Below are 16,952 nucleotides of genomic sequence, written 5' to 3' on the forward strand. Positions count from 1 at the left end.
CTAAGCTTAGTTTGGCCTTCAAAGCCCTTCAAAATTCAACCCCAGCTAACCAGTGACCTCTCCTCCCACCCTACACTCCTGTTGTGCAAACTACATCTTATTTTGCCAACTCGCCAAATTTATTAACTCCAGGCCTTTACTTGGTGCTGTTTTCTCCGATTATCTCTTAAATTCCCGCTTCATTTGTTGAGCTTTTAGTCATCCTCCAAGATCCACTTTAAAAGGCCCTCCTGGGCAGCGCCTGTGGCTCAGTGAGCAGGGCGCCGGCCCCATATGCCGAGGGTGGCGGTTTCAAACCCAGCCCCGGCCAAACTGCAACAAAAAATAGCCGGGCGTTGTGGCGGGCGCCTGTAGTCCCAGCTACTTGAGAGTCTGAGGCAGGAGAATCGCCTAAGCCAAGGAGTTGGAGGTTGCTGTGAGCTGTGTGACGCCACGGCACTCTACCGAGGGCAATAAAGTGAAACTCTGTCTCTACAAAAAAAAAAAAAAAGCCCTCCTACAGAGAAGGGCAGGGGAAAACTTTCCCTTGCAGAGCCACTTTCTAGGCCCTCCTGGCCCCGAGGTCTGTCCCTCTGGCCCCAGCCAGCCCTTACACCCACTGGGCTGAGAGGGTAGCTGCTTTCTCCGTCAGGCTGGGAGCCTGGAGCCCAGTCCTCCTCCTATGCTCCTAGCATCACCTTGGTAAATGCCTCGATCCTTGCTCCTGCCATAGGCCTGGATCGCAATGGGGTGCCTCCCTCTGCTAGAAGGGGTCCTATGCCTCTGGAGATCACATCTGGAGGAAGCTCCCGGCGGCCTCCCCAGGGCCCTCCAGCCTCAACCCTGGGGGCTAGTAGACGCCAGCGGGCACGACCACCCTCAGAACACAACACAGAATTCCTCAATGTGCCTGACCAGGGCATGGCTGGGTAAGTGGGTAGGAGGGCAGCCCCAGGAGGCAGGCAGGGGATAGGGTAATGGATGTCTTGGCTGTGGTGAGCAACCCCTGTGCCCACAGCATGCAGAGGAAGCGAAGTGTGGGGCAGCGGCCGGTACCCGGTGTAGGCCGACCCAAGCCCCAGCCTCGATCACATGGCCCAAGGTGCCGGGCGCTGTACCAATACATGGGCCAAGATGTGGATGAGCTGAGCTTCAATGTGAATGAAGTCATCGAGATCCTCATGGAAGGTGTGTGTATCAGGGCAAAGGCTGGGGTGAGGAGCATTGTCAGAATCCTGATGCATCCATGCAGCCCCCTATCAATGCATACCCCTCACACACAGCACAGAAATAAGCAGCTCACAGCTTACCCTTCAGCAGAGATAGGCTCTTCCATGCCAGTGGCTGCACAGACTAGAGGTAATGTCCTAAACTACCCTGGGGGTCTGGCCTCATTACATCACTCCTAGTACTCCAGGCGCATTTTTCTCGCCTGTCAAACACAAGGCTAAAAGCAGAGTCTGCCTCAAAGACCTCAAAGACACCTTGTGAGTAGGAAAGATGTCACATCCAGATAGCCTAAGCCACCTCCCACTTTAGTCCCCAAAGGAAGCAGAGACTCTGCTATTGGATGTGGGTGCTCCACAGGATCAGGAAGTCCTGGTCATTCCTGGGAGAGAGGAAATTTGAAGAAGGAGATGAAAGAGGGAAAGATACAAGCAAATGTTCTAGAGAAGATGACATTTTTGGCCAGTGGCTGGGAAAGAGTCTGTGTCCCTCTCTCTCTCTCCCTCCATCCTGTCCTTCCTTCCTTCTTTTCTTCCAACTGTTGACAACTCTTTCTTTAGCTGTTGTCTTGTGCCAGGTTGGAACATAGAGATGAACAAGAAATACAACAGAGCCAGCATGAGGGCTTTCTTCAGGGCCACCTCAAGCTCTTTTCTCTCCCACAGATTCCTCAGGGTGGTGGAAGGGCCGGCTGCATGGCCAAGAGGGCCTCTTCCCTGGAAACTACGTGGAGAAAATATGAGCCGGAGGCTTGGGATTCTGCCCTCTTGCACACCCACTCACCTGCCAGGAGGCCAGGCCCTGCCCACAGGAGCCTCATTTATCTTAGCTGCATTAGCCTGAAATCCAATCCTGTGGCCTTCACCCCAGCCCAGGCCCTGAGTCTCAAGGTCACTCCTGCAGGCCCCCTGCACCCCCACCGCCAGGGCTCTGATCTCATACACATCACTTCCGCTGCCCAAGTCTCCATGTTTTCATCCGTCAAGTGGAACATATGGCAGAATCTACCTCCCAGCTGCCCTGTGATTATGAAATGAATTGTGTCCTGTGCTGTTAGCAAAGTGCTGGGCACAGTTGGTGTGTGGGAGGGGGTGTCCTCTATAAGCATGACTTTGCTCCTCTCAGTGAGGCAATAAACATTTGCCCTGTGAATGCCTGAGATAACTTAACTTAGTACCTGGCAATGAGGACGATGCTTTCATAACCCTGTGAGGCAGGAACGTGAATGTTCCCATTTTACAGATGAAAAAATGGAGGCCCAGGTGGCGCCTATGGCTCAGTGGGTAGGGCGCCAGCCCCATATACCGAGGGTGGTGGGTTCGAACCCGGCCCCAGCCAGCTAAAACAGCAATGAGAACTGCAACAAAAAATAGCCAGGTGTTGTGGCAGGTACCTGTAGTCCCAGCTACTCAGGAGGCTGAGGCAAGAGAATCACTTAAGCCCAAGAGTTGGAAGTTGCTATGAACTGTGATGCCATGGCACTCTATGCAAGGCAACAACGTGAGACTCTGTCTCAGAAAAAGAAAAAAAGAAAGAAAGAAATGGAGGTTCAGAGATAATCAGTCTCTTAACCAAGACTCCAGGCCTTATGTTTTATATATGCCCCCCTACTCCACACAGTTTCCATATTCTTTTCCAGAAACTTCATCCTAAATAGTCCAGGGGGGTCCTATCAGTCTTAATCTATAGTTCCCCTGCCCCAAAGCCATTTGGGACCTGACTGGACCCTAGGGAGGAAAGCAAGTCCCACATGCCCCCCATTCCATCTACCCTGGGTCACCCCAGCCCCTTCCTCCTATCCCATGTCTGCCCACTTAGCCTTCACTCACCTGTGGTCAGGACTTGATTGACAACATTTGATAGCACAATATGGACACCCCTCAGCTCCTCAGAAAGAAGGCACTCTGGGAGATAAAGGACCAGACTGTTCAGGGGGCAAAAACTCAGGACAGGACCAGAGAAGGGACTAGTGAGATGTAAAAGGTATCAGCAGATCTCGATGGCAAACACCACACAGAGTGATCTAAGCTTTGATGGGGACACTTCAGGCAGAGGACAACTACCAAGTTGAAGAATGGGAGGCCAGTAATCAAACAAATGCTGGCCATGGAGCAGCTTTCTGCAATGTTAGCATCTTCCCCCTTTGGTACCTACCTTGAGAAGCTGAGCATGGCTGAAAAAAAAAATCTCAAGCCTGCAATTGGGTCTCAACATCCCTTGTTATGGTCAATCATTATGTGGATGGAAAAATCCAAACTCTAAAGAGGATTATTCTGAGCCGAATGTATGTGACCTTGGCCTAGGGGGGACAAGTTGAGAAAATGCACACGAGGGAACCGTATTACAGTTTAGTTTTGAACATTCATGGGGACAGGAATTACAGGTAAAATCATAAATCAATACATGAAGGTTATACATCCATTTGGCCCAGAAAGGCCAGACCTCTCAAAGCAGGAGCTTATGAGTTATAGGTGGGTTTTAAGAATTCTTAAGTTGGGGGGCACCTTTGGCTCAGTGGGTAGGGCACCAGCCCCATATACCGAGGGTGGCAGGTTCAAACCCAGCCCCGGCCAAACTGCAACAAAAAATAGCCGGGCATTGTGGTGGGGCTCCTGTAGTCACAGCTACTCAGGAGGCTGAGGCAAGAGAATCAATTACCTAAGCCCAAGAGCTGGAGGTTGCTGTGAGCTGTGACACCACAGCACTCTACCAAGGGCGATAAAGTGAGAATGTGTCTCAAAAAAATAAATAAAAATAAGAATTCTTAAGTTGACAATGGTTGAAAAGTAAAACTTTGTCTAAAGACCTGGGATTAGTGAAAGGGAATGCTTAAGATCAGGGTCTGGGTGTCTCCACACCTATAATCTAGCATTTTGGGAGACCAAGGCAGGAGGATCTCTTGAGGCTAGGAGTTTGAGATCTCCCTGAGCAAGAACAAGACCTCATCTCTAAAAAAGAGAAAAAATTACCTAGGCATTATGGCAGGTGCCTGTAGTCCCAGCTACTTGGGAGACTGAGGCAGGAGGATCACTTAAGGCCAGGAGTTTGAGGCTGCATTTAGCTATGATGATGCCAGTGACATCCCAGGAGACAGAGCAAGATACTATCTCAAAAATAAATAAAATTAAAATTGAATAATAAGGGAGTTTTCTATCTTTCGTGAGTTGCTGTGGTGTTATACCAGAACCAGGCTGGGAAGTAAACCACATTATATCAGTTAACAAAACCTGCTCAGTGAGATTTTTATTATTTGTACGTGTGACTCACCGGACCTCTTAGATTAATTGGGGTAAAAGAAAAAGGTCAGAGTTCAGTCCTCAGTTACACATTTAGCATTTAACAATGCTTCTTGGACGTCCCTGACACTCTCCATCTCTGATTTCCTGATTTTCTTTACTCTGAGTGTGCAACTACCACCTCATGGTTCTGTCTCTGCATGTGAGGGCAACACCCACAAACCCCATGGCTGCAGGCAGGCCAGAGAAGGTGGCAGGTGGAAGCGGGTGGCACTAACGCTGACCAGGAAATGTCAGCCGCTTGACTGTAGACGAGTTTTCCTTTCCCTAGAGCCCACAGGCCTTCTGGTGACTGCCACAGCTGTCACCTCCAAACGTCCTGGTCCTTCCCAGATGCTGTCTGGCAACATCAGACAACAGATACGTTCCAGACCTGTCCATGAATGACTATGGTTACAGTGAACATTCAATAATGAGTGGTACGGCTCTGGGACTCGGGGTTGTCTTTGTCTTTTCTCTGGCATTATTTCCACTTCCTCGCATGCAGAAACAGCTTAGACTTATAATTGTTGGGATGCTGCTTGCTTGGTAGCTCTGCTTTCTTACTGTCTTCATACTATCTCTGGATGTTAGGAGGACAATATCACAACCAGTGCAAGCATGCTGTGACCACTTGCTGCAAATTCAAGCCCTCCTAAAAAGTAGCAACCTTTACAGGACTGTATACAACTAGTAACCCTGTGTCAAGGGTTTTAAACCATGGGATTACATTCCTGATGGAATCATGCCAGTTTTCTGGAAGGTGGTGTATTGGACATAACAATCTTTTTTTTTTTTGAGACAGTGTCTTACTCTGTCCCCCTGAGTCATCCTATCTCACAGCAACTTCACACTCTTGTGCTCAAGCAATCCTCTTGCCTCAGCCTTCTGACTACAGGTGCCCACCACAATGCTACCCAGCTAGTTTCTTTCTGTTTTTGTTTTTGGGGTATTTTTGTTTGTTTGTTTTGCAGTTTTGGGCTGGGGCTAGGTTTGAACCTGCCACCTCCGGCATATGGGGCCAGCGCCCTACTCCTTTGAGCCACAGATGCTGCCCCCTTGGGTATTTTTTTTTTTTAGAGACAGAGTTTCACTTTGCTGCCCTCAGTAGAGTGCCGTGGCGTCATACAGCTCGCAGCAACCTCCAGCTCTTGGGCTTAGGCGATTCTCTTGCCTCAGCCTTCCAGTAGCTAAGACTACAGGTGCCACCACAATGCCTGGCTATTTTTTTGTTGCAGTTTGGCTGGGGCCGGTGCCCTACTCATTGAGCCACAGGCATCGCCTCTTTGGGGGAGGGTTGTTCATTTGTTTTGGTAGAAACAGGAGTCTCACTGTTTTTTTTTTTTTTTGAGACAGTCTCAAGCTGTCGCCCTGGGTAGAGTACAGTGGCATCATAGCTCACAGCAACCTCCAACCCTTGGGCTTAAGCAATTCTCTTGTCTCAGCCTCCCAAGTAGCTGGGACTACAGGCGCCAGCCACAAAGCCCAGCTATTTTTTGGTTGTAGTTGTCATTGTTGCTTGGCGGGCCTGGGCTGGATTAGAACCCGCCAGCTCCAGTGTATGTGGCTGGATCCCTAGCCGCTTGAGCCAAAGGCGCCAAGCCAGGAGTCTCACTCTTACTCAGGCTAGTCTCAAACTCCTGAGCTCAAGCAATCCATCTGCCTCAGCCTCCCAGAGTGTTAGAATTACTGGTGTGAGCCACCTTGCCCATCCAAGAATGCAATCTATTATGACATTTATTTGCAGATTATTTGAGCATTTTAAATTTATGTAGCTGTAAATCCACATTTGCATAGAATGGAATCAGCTTCAGACAATTGGGATACCTGCTGCAAATACATGGGGTCTATTTCTTTTTGTATTGCTTATTGGGGTACAGCTTGGTGGAAATTCCTCAGTCATACCCAAGTGGAGCTAAAAGGGATTATGAAAACTTATTTTAAGCCAGCCAAACTGATGACAGAGAAAGCAGATGCAGAAGAGAATTTTGAACAGCAGTTCTCAACCTGTGGGTCGCAACCGCTTTGTAACAATGAAAATACCTCCTGCATATCAGATATTTACATCACAATTCATAACAGCAGCAAAATTACAGTTATGAAGTAGTAACGAAAATAGTTTTATGGTTGGGAGTCACCACAACATGAGGAACTGTATTAAAGGGTCGTGGCATTAGGAAGGTTGAGAACCACTGATTTAGAGGATGTGATGGAGGAAATTCACAAGGTGAATGAAAGCATCAATTGTAACTGTCCATTGAGAAAATGTGTTGATATAATACTAAAAAGTGCCCTACAGCATATCAGAAAAAATGGGTAGGAACACGGATGATTATGAAGACTTTGAAAAGCATAAAACCTACCCCAGTGAAAAAAGTCTGGTAAAAAGGCATAAATAGGTAATTTATTCAGTTTAGAGGCACTGTGGAACTCAAGTACAACAGCAAATTCTTTTGGAACAAGCATTTTATCTAGAAGATATAGCAAAAAAATGAAACCAGTGTTACTCATCAGTTTGTTCACACCTTTCAATCACTGGAGCCAGAAAATCGACTTGTCCAATATTTTTATAATCCTACAAGCCAGTGATATTTGGAATGTCTTTTGGGACTGTGCTTTTATGGGATCCTTGCCATGGTTCTGTCCATCTTCCCATCTTCTCTGTGATTGTTGGGCCAGAGTGCACATTCTTTAGCACTGCTCTCATCTCCTCCCTCTTTGAAGTCTTCATACAGCTGGCAGAAAAATGTACAAGTTCAAGATTGCTTGCTTGCTTTCCATCTTCTTCCTAAGTATCTGAATTTATTATACTGTTTTTAGGATTCCTGTGTTCATTTATTTATTTATTTTTTGAGACAGTCTCACTATGTCACCCTGGGAAGAGTGCCATGGCATCACAGCTCACAGCAACCTCAAACTCTTGGGCTTAAGCAATTCTCCTGCCTCAGCCTCCCAAGTAACTGGGACTACAGGCACCCACCACATGACCCGGCTATTTTTTGTTGCAGTTGTCATTGTTGTTTAGCAGGCCTGGGCTAGGTTTGAACCTGCCAGCCCTGGTGTATGTGGCTGCCACTGTAACCACCATGCTATGGGCACCAAGCCAGGATTCATGTGTTTAACTATTATTACTTGGCTTCACATCACCAAATAATGCTTATAGCCTTCGGTTCAGTGACATTTTATTATGCCATTTATGACTCCTTCTTTATGCCTTAATTTCTTAGATTTGACCTATATGGGTTTGTATATCTCTCGCCAAATACTCAGCCAACTGCTTACACATCTATTATGGTTTCAAGAAAGTTTTATCCTTTATTACAGGATGCTATATATATAATCCTATGTTGGTAATAATTCTCTGCATTGCCACTTATTTTAGTTTGGGAATCAATTGTTTGAATCTGCTTGGTTCGTGGGAGACAATGATATGACAACAGATTTAGTTGATGAAGGAAAAGAATTAATCAGACAAGAAAAAAGAAAAAGCCAAGAAGGTGAAAATTGAAGAGGCTCAATTCATAATTGGCAAGTTGTGGAAGCAGCCTACTGTGGTATATGTATACTATGGAATACTAAAAATATGGAGAAATGTAAATGTAAAAATCTTTTACATTTACATGGATGGAGTTGAAATACATTCTTCTTAGTAAAGTATCTCAAGAATGGAAAAATAAATATCCAATGTACTCCATACTAACATGAAACCAATATACAAACAATTACATGCTCATATGAACAATAAAACACAAATATAGTCTAGTACGGGGGAGGAGGGAGGCAGGGGGTGGGCGGAGGGGAGGACAATTGGCAGAAGGAGGAAGAGCATGAGGTGGGATTTCACCTAATGTGCACGTTGTGAGGGTGTATAACATGCCCCCCTGAGTGAGCGGCTCTTCTACAAAGGGAACTTTACTCTGGAACTGAGAACAGTGTAACCTAAAAATTTGTACCTTCATATTAATTTGAAACAAAAAGAAAATTGAAGAAGAGAATGGAAAGAATGTTATTAACACAATAGAGTAGATTCCACTAGGAATAGAAATGTTCATACTGATCTAAAGGAATTAAACTTCTCAGATACTAATACCAACTGATCAGTGTCCAAATACACCAGGGCTAATAAAAGGACTGTAAGGGACTGAATGGAACTTCTCAAAAATGCAGAAACTTTGGTTTGTTTTTTTCTTTTTAATGAAAAGAAACTCATTTTATATTTTTCCTAAGATGAAAGGCGTGACCCCATTTTGAGAGAAAGCAGTGGAAAATCTTCATGTAAAGCCATGGTGTCAAAAGGAACATTCTTGAAAAATACAAATTTCAAGTGGGATTACAAAGCTTGCCCTGAAAATTCAATCATTCTGAACATTTGATTTGTAAGATATCAAACTCATGTCAGGTATTGTGGGGTATTCTGGGAATCCATTAAAATTCTTTAGGAAAAAAATGGTTGACTGAATTACCATTTTTTTTTTTTTTTTTTTGTAGAGACAGAGTCTCACTGTACCGCCCTGGTAGAGTGCCGTGGCGTCACACGGCTCACAGCAACCTCCAACTCTTGGGCTTACGCGATTCTCTTGCCTCAGCCTCCCGAGTAGCTGGGACTACAGGCGCCCGCCACAACGCCCGGCTATTTTTTTGTGGCAGTTTGGCCGGGGCTGGGTTTGAACCCGCCACCCTCGGCATATGGGGCCGGCGCCCTACTCACTGAGCCACAGGCGCCGCCCTGAATTACCATTTTTAACTTGTAGCAAGGCTATGGTAGAGATTAATAAGAAAGGAAATGGCTTAGTGATAAAAATAATATAAATGGAAAATAAACCTATTTTCATGATAACATTTCTTTTCATGGAGCTCTTTGTGGTAATCAACAAAATAAATAAGAAATTTATGTTATAAGCATCAATTTTGTTGGGTTTTTATAAATAATAAGAGTGCCATCAAATCCTTCTATGGGAGAAAGTGCTGTTACTATCTTCTTAAATGGTGTACTTTTTCAGTAAAGTGCTAAAATGTTTTTTTCTTTTTTTGAGACAGAGTCTCATTATGTCGCCTTCGGTACAGTGCCATGGTATCACAGCTCACAGCAACCTCAAACTCTTGGGCTCAAGCAATCTCTTGCCTCAGCTTCCCAAGTAGCTGGGACTACAGGCTCCCGCCACATGTCCAGCTATTTTTGTTGTGGTAGTTGTCGTCGTTTAGCAGGCCTGGGCCAAGTTCGAACCTGCCAGCCCCAGGGTATGTGGCCAACACCCTAAACATTGAGCAATGGGCGCCAAGCTGAAACTTTGGCTTTTAATGCAGAAACATTCACTGATAACCCTCTTGGATTTGAATTAAGAAAGCTCTAACAGTCACTGGTTGATTTATAATTAAATCCTTTTGGATAATTTCCTTGGAGGGTATCAGCTTGGTAGACAATATATCTCAATGTGTAAATGTCTAACATCAGAGTATTTGTTTAATGCCTGAAAAAAATTATGGAAAAACAAACCAATGTCAACACATCAATTCAGCCTTTATGAACATTCTACCTAGGATTTCCTCTGTACTCTCAGTGAAAAGTGTCAGGATAACAAAAACAGCACTGAGAATTACATCATAGTTTTAATAGTTTATTGCTCATTGAATAGATTTTTTTTTTTTTTTGAGAGAGAGTCTCACTATCTCGCCCTCAGTAGAGTACCATGGTGTCACAGCTCACAGCAACCTCAAATTCTTAGGCTTAAGCAATTCTCTTACCTCAGCCTCTCAAGTAGCTGGGACTACAGGTGCCTGCCACAATGCCTGGCAATTTTTTGTTGCAGTTGTCGTTGTTGTTGTTTACCTGGCCCGGGCCAGGTTTGAACCCACCAGCCTTGGTGCATGTGGCTGGCACCATAACCACTATGCTATGGGTGCTGAGCCAGAATATTACATTTACTAACAAGATTGATTACATAGTATTCCCTAGGCATCTGCCTTAAAAATATAGCTACAGTGGAAAAATTTAATTCATGATAAAGATAAGAATATGTTGAGAATGTATAGCACACTTTGTTTCAGATTAATTTTTTAGGAGTTATTTTAAAGGAAGCTATAAGTCATACTAAATAATATTATATAGTTTTATTTTGTGATTTACATTTTCGTTATTTAAAAAAAGGCTCAATCTGTATTTCCCCCAAAGAAATGCAAGTGAACAGAGACTTCATATAATAACCACATTCATTAAAAAAAAAAAAGACTTAAATATAAGAATAGGCTTAGGGAGGATCATCTAAGCCATCTACCTCATCAGCTGGGCAGTTAGAATCAGGGCTTCCATCTCCCTTCTCTGCCCTTGAACTCACCAGGGAGGCTGTCCTCCCCTTTAGGAATTCTGAGGTATAGCCCTGTGGCCTTGCTGCCGTGGAAGGAACCCCATTTGCAGAAAGTAGAGCCTTTTGTGCAGAACAAAGAAATAAAGTTCAGGTAGGATGTTGGGAATGAAGAGATGGGTTTGACGTTTCTTTTTCTTTTTTTTTTTTTTTTTTTTGTAGAGACAGAGTCTCACTGTACCGCCCTCGGGTAGAGTGCCGTGGTGTTACACGGCTCACAGCAACCTCTAACTCTTGGGCTTACGCGATTCTCTTGCCTCAGCCTCCCGAGCAGCTGGGACTACAGGCGCCCGCCACAACGCCCGGCATTTTTTTGTTGCAGTTTGGCCGGGGCTGGGTTTGAACCCGCCACCCTCGGCATATGGGGCCAGCGCCCTACTCACTGAGCCACCGGCGCCGCCCAGACGTTTCTTTTTCTTTTTTTATTGAGACAGAGTCTAACTTTGTCACCATGGCGTCATAGCTCACAGCAACCTCAAGCCTCCCAGAGTGCTAAGATTACAGGCTAATTGTTTTCTATTTTTTTATAGAGACCAGAGTCTCACTATGTTGCTCAGGCTGGGGTCAAACTCCTGGCCTCAAGTGATCCTCCCACCTCAGTCTCCTAAAGTGCTGGGATTATGGTGGTGAATGACCAGGCCTAGCTATGTTTGGCATATTCTAAAGGACAGTGTCTCCTATATAGGTTACCACCATCTTCAGACTGCACTGCTGGCCCTGCTTGCTACTCAGCCTCACATCTTGTTGACTATTTCACAAAATTTCTCTAAGTCCTGACCCTCCTCTGCCTTCCTTGGATTGCCCTTTTGCTGTCTCACCCCAACCTTCCCTAGACCACACTAGCCCCACCTGCATACACATACCTTTCCACCCTACATCAAAATGACATTTGGATTTTTTTTTTTTTTGTAGAGACAGAGTCTCACTTTATGGCCCTCGGTAGAGTGCCGTGGCCTCACAAGCTCACATCAACCTCCAACTCCTGAGCTTAAGGGATTCTCTTGCCTCAGCCTCCCAAGTAGCTGGGACCACAGGCACCGGCCACAACGCCCGGCTATTTTTTGGTTGCAGTTTGGCCAGGGCCGGGTTTGAACCCGTCACCCTCAGTATATGGGGCCGGCGCATTACCGACTGAGCCACAGGCGCCACCCATACATTTGGATTTTTTTTAAGCAAAAACCTCTAACTGAACATACGATAATTAATATAAAAAATAGCTGAGCGTGCCTGTAATCCTAGCACTTTGGGGGACTGCGACAGGTGGACTGTCTGAGCTCAGGAGTCCAAGACCAGCCTGAGCAAGAACAAGACCCTGTCTCTATTAAAAACAGAAAGATTAGCCTGGTGTGGTGGTGGGTACAAGTAGTTCTGGCTACTTGGGAGGCTGAAGCAAGAGGATCACTTGAGTCTAGGAGTCTGATGTTGCTGTGAGCTATGATGCCACAGCACTATACCCAGGGTCACAGAGTAAGACACTGTCTCAAAAAAAAAAAAAAAGAAAGGGCGGCGCCTGTGGCTCAGTTGGTAGGGCGCCGGCCCCATATACCGAGGGTGGCGGGTTCAAACCCGGCCCGGCCAAACTGCAACCAAAAAAAAAAAAATAGCCGGGTGTTGTGGCAGGCGCCTGTAGTCCCAGCTACTCGGGAGGCTGAGGCAAGAGAATCGCTTAAGCCCAGGAGTTGGAAGTTGCTGTGAGCTGTGTGAGGCCATGGCACTCTACCGAGGACTATAAAGTGAGACTCTTGTCTCTACAAAAAAAAGAAAAAAAAAAAAAAGAAAGAAAAGAGAAGAAAAAGAAACAAACTGAAATTCAAAACAGCACAGTATAAAAGTATAAAAAGTCAGTGTCTCTCCCACTGGAAAATCCTCATTCTGACCAAACAAGGTGGCACACATCTATAATCCCAGCACTCTGAGAGACTGAGGTGGAAGGATTACTTCAGGCCAGGAGTTTGAGACCAGTCTGAGCATAATAGCAAGACCCAGTCTCTACAAAAAACTAAAAATTCCCTGAGTGTGGTGGTGCACACCTGTAGTCTTGGCTACTTAGGAGGCTGAGGCAGGAGGATTGCTTGAGTCCATGAGTTTGAGGGTGCAGTGAGCTATGATGATGCCACTGAACTCCAGCCTGAGTGACAGTGCAAGAGCCCGTCTCTTAAAATAAAACTTTAAAAAAAAAATCTCTGTTTCAGTTCCATCCGGTTCTCCCAACGCCCCGGCCGCGGGTCTCAGCAGCTCGGGCGGCGGGAGGAGCGGCAGCGGCCAGGCAGCGCAGCTTCGTGAAGGCTCTTGGCGCGCCGCGGCCCGCAGGCACCCGGCACGCGCCCTGCCCGTCGCCAAGATGCTGAAGAGGAAGGTCAGCTCTGCCGAAGGAGCGGGTAAGGAAGAGCCCAAGAGGAGGACGGCGCGGTTGTCAGCTAAACCTGCTCCTGCGAAAGTGGAAACGAAGCCAAAAAAGGTAGCAGCAAGGGATAAATCTTCAGACAAAAAAGTGCAACCGAAAGGGAAAAGAGGAGCAAAGGGAAAGCAGGCCGAAGTGGCTAACCAAGAAACTAAAGATTTACCAGCAGAAAACGGAGAAACTAAAACTGAGGAGAATCCAGCCGCTGACGAAGCAGGAGACAAAGAAGCCAAGTCTGATTAATATCATATACCACGTCTTATCAGTGGTCCCTGTCTCCCTTCTTGTACAATCCAGAGGAATATTTTTATCAACTAATTTGTAAATGCAAGTTTTTTAGTAGCTCTAGAAACATTTTTAAGAAGGAGGGAATCCCACCTCATCCCATTTTTTAAGTGTAAATTGCTTTTTTTTTTTTAAGAGGTGAAATCATTTGCTGGTTGTTTATTTTTTGGTACAACCAGAAAATAGTGTGGGATGTTGAATTAATGGGAGGCTTTGACTATCTTGGGTGTGAGCTTAACATTCCATAGATGGGGGTTAGTTTTTATATCCTGTAATACGAAGCATACTAAATGGCAGTATGGAGTCCCAGTCCTGCATTGATGTGTGAACATTTTAAATTACTTCTATTCCCATGTTGTTTTGTACTAGAATTGTTTCCTAAAGAAAACCACTCCCATGATCATGGCTCTCCCTGTCAGAACTGTGTACACCCCTTAACATCTTTGGTTGTGGTGCTCCTGTTTTCCTAATAACTTTGTTGCTGTGCGGTGAAGGACTGAAAATCTGAGCATGTAGCATATGGTAATGAAGTGTGAATTGGTGGGACTTACCTAACAGCGTATCAACATTTGAAGATACTGGTACTTGATATCCTCTTAAGGAAAATTTGCCTCCAAATTTTAATCTGGAAAGTCACTGGAATAAATGTTTAAAAAAGAATTACAATAAATGGCTTTTTAGATTTTGGGTACATACATTAAGAATTGTGTATACAAATTGAAATGTCTGTACTGATGCTCAACACAACCAATAAAATCTCAACTACAAAAAAAAAAAAAAAAATCTCTGCTTCCCTTCCTTGTGTTTTAATGTCTCCTTACAAGAGTATTCTCTGCCCATAGTCTGCCATAGGCGAAAAGATGGTTGGTCTTGGTCTGGAGAAATCTTTCTCAACCCATGTGCACTGGCTGTCCACCCTAACAATAGATAGATCTCATTTCACTGATGGAAATATACTGTGCACAAAGTTTACACCTCTAGAATTCTATTAAGAGATTTAAAGATCTGAGATCTACTTTACCATCCTCCCAACAGCCCATCCTCCAAATATCCGCCAGGGATCAGATGGTGTACATTCCCCTGCTAAAAAGTCATCAGTGGTTAACAACAGAAACCATACTCTCTCTCTCCACTACCCACAAAGCCCTGTGTGAACTGCACTGTACCATATTTACTTTTTCACCTCCACATCCTGCCTTCACTGTTCCAGCCAGTATGTTGGTCTCCTTTCTGCTTCTTAACAAAGACAAGTCCATCCCTTTCCATCTTAGTGATACAGGGCTCCCATTTTTCTAGGCCTGAATAGGCTCAGGTCCAGACCCCATCTCTAGGCACAAATAGGCCCTTTACAGGCTGCATTCACTGGCTCAAAAAAGTAGCCTGACTGGTTTCTCATCTGTGCTGCCTCTCCTGGAGCAGAGAACACACTCACTGCCTCTCCCAAAGCAGAGGAACACACCTCAGGCAGGACCATATTCCTACACAGGGGCATTTTTTTTTTTTTTTAGGAGACAGAGTCGCACTTTATCACCCTTGGTAGAGTGCTGTGGCATCACAGCTCACAGCAATCTCCAACTCCTGGGCTTAGGTGATTCTCTTGCCTCAGCTCCCAAGTAGCTGGGACTACAGGTGCCCGCCACAATGCTGGGCTATTTTTTGTTGCATTTTGGCCGGGGCTGGGTTCAAGCCGACCACTCTCGGTATATGGGGCTGACGCCCTACCCACTGGGCCACAGGCGCTGCCCACCACAGGAGCAGTTTTGAAATTAATTTCTGCCCAGAGTTCCCTGGCAAATTGTGACATGTTTCAGACATACATTCCATCTCCCCAAAACCCTCTGCCTGCAGGACAGGAAAAGCAGTATATAACTCCCTTGACAGAAGGCTCAAATGGGCTTCTCACTTGGGTTCCCCTCTTTTCACTTACCTCTTTTATCTTTCAGTAAAATCTGTCCTTTTGCTTATTTGTGTGGTGTGTGGATTCATTCCTCAAATCTCCAGGACCAAGGACTTGGCAGAGAGAAATTCTGGCTACACTAGGACATTTGCCATCACCTAACCCTACAGCACTCTGCTCCTGACCTTCCACTAGCTCACTCATTGACCATAACACAACAACTCAAAAGTCACCTCAGTGGAGCTCAGAAGAGAGGCTTCCCTGACTCATCACTATGGCATTCTTCTGTTTTGTTTACTTTTGTCTTCTTCTTTGCACTAAATAGGACCTAAGATCATTTTTTAGCATCTATTGATTTATTATCTGTTTCTCTATCTGTCCCCTAGGCCGGAGTGCAGGGGCCTGATCATAGCTCGCTGAATCCTGAACTTCTGGGTTCATGCAATTCTCCTACCTGAGCCTCCTAAGTAGCTGGGTCTACAGGATTGTGCAACCACACCCAGCTTACTTTTTAAGTTTTTTTGCAGTTTAAGTTTTGCTATATTGTCCAGGTTGACTCTTGGCCTCAAGCAATCCTCCCACCTCAGCTTCCCAAAGTGCTGGAACTACTGGCATAAGCCACCTTGTAGGGCCTGTTTTCCCATATTAAAATATGAGCCCAGCCGGGCCCAAAAGAGTGAAACTCTGTCTCAAAAAAAAAAGGGAGTCTGCTCCAAGGTCAGGGTTTGTTATTGACCTATTCACTCTGGGTCCCCATCGCCTAGCACACAGGAGAAACGTAGTATGGACAGGAGACTCATATTCTGAGAAGCACACCTCTCCAATCTGAGGTTATATCCCTTTTTTATAAAGTTCCAAGACTGTTTTCCACCCTTGGCTATTACAATGGACCCATTCCAACTGCAGAACTACATGCGCTTAAAATTTTGACAGCTGTTGGCAATTTCCCTTCAAAGAGACGACCCAATCAAGAAGACAACTGCTGCAGGCGCGGTGGCTCACGCCTATAATCCTAGCACTCCGGGAGGCTGAGGCGAGTGGATTGCTTGAGCTCACGAGTTCAGACCAGCCTGAGCAAGAGCAAGCCCCATCTCTACTAAAAATAGAAAAACTGAGGCAGGAGGATCGCTTTAGCCCAAGAGCTGGAGGTTTCTGTAAGCTATGACGCCACAGCACTCTACCCAGGGCAACAGCTTGAGACTCTGTCTCTAAATACATAAAGAAAGAACAGGGCGGCGCCTGTGGCTCAGTGAGCAGGGCGCCGGCCCCATATGCCGAGGGTGGCGGGTTCAAACCCAGCCCCGGCCAAACTGCAACAACAAACGTTGTGGCGGGCGCCTGTAGTCCCAGCTACTTGGGAGGCTGAGGCAGGAGAATCGCCTAAGCCCAGGAGTTGGAGGTTGCTGTGAGCTGTGTGATGCCACGGCACTTTACCGAGGGCAATAAAGTGAAACTCTGTCTCTACAAAAAAAAAAAAAAAAAAAAAGGAAAGAAAGAAAGAACAATTAGCCAGACGTTGTGGCGAGCAC

At 45.7% G+C, this 16,952-nt stretch overlaps 2 protein-coding genes and 1 pseudogene across 6 annotated transcripts in view; all 3 read left to right on the forward strand.

Annotated features, from left to right (window-relative positions):
* The window catches only part of MYO1F (myosin IF), a 52,546-nt gene extending 48,221 nt beyond the window's left edge, over nt 1-4,325 (forward strand). For 4 of the 5 annotated variants that reach the window (XM_053582431.1, XM_053582434.1, XM_053582433.1 and 1 more), the window contains 3 exons: nt 713-908; nt 998-1,167; nt 1,872-4,325. In XM_053582431.1, the coding sequence (XP_053438406.1) occupies nt 713-908; nt 998-1,167; nt 1,872-1,948 (443 nt within the window). In that variant the 3' untranslated portion in view covers nt 1,949-4,325. The remainder of the gene's footprint in view (nt 1-712; nt 909-997; nt 1,168-1,871) is intronic. The other variant, XM_053582430.1, reaches the window with a different exon arrangement.
* Nucleotides 3,240-8,229, forward strand: LOC128580962 (G-protein coupled receptor-associated protein LMBRD2-like; annotated as a pseudogene).
* Nucleotides 8,230-12,625: 4,396 nt separating this feature from the next.
* LOC128580520 (non-histone chromosomal protein HMG-14-like) lies at nt 12,626-14,283 on the forward strand. The gene has a single exon (XM_053582439.1). It carries the CDS (start codon nt 13,182-13,184, stop codon nt 13,482-13,484), a length of 303 nt encoding a protein of 100 aa, XP_053438414.1. The 5' UTR covers nt 12,626-13,181; the 3' UTR covers nt 13,485-14,283.
* The last annotated feature ends 2,669 nt before the right edge of the window (nt 14,284-16,952 follow it).

This window comes from Nycticebus coucang, chromosome 3, assembly GCF_027406575.1.
Source record: "Nycticebus coucang isolate mNycCou1 chromosome 3, mNycCou1.pri, whole genome shotgun sequence".
Classification (NCBI taxonomy): Eukaryota; Metazoa; Chordata; class Mammalia; order Primates; family Lorisidae; genus Nycticebus; species Nycticebus coucang.

Bases quoted from the DNA above. Each gene is read 5' to 3' on its own strand.
- LOC128580520 (XM_053582439.1), top strand. From the start codon at position 13,182: ATGCTGAAGAGGAAGGTCAGCTCTGCCGAAGGAGCGGGTAAGGAAGAG.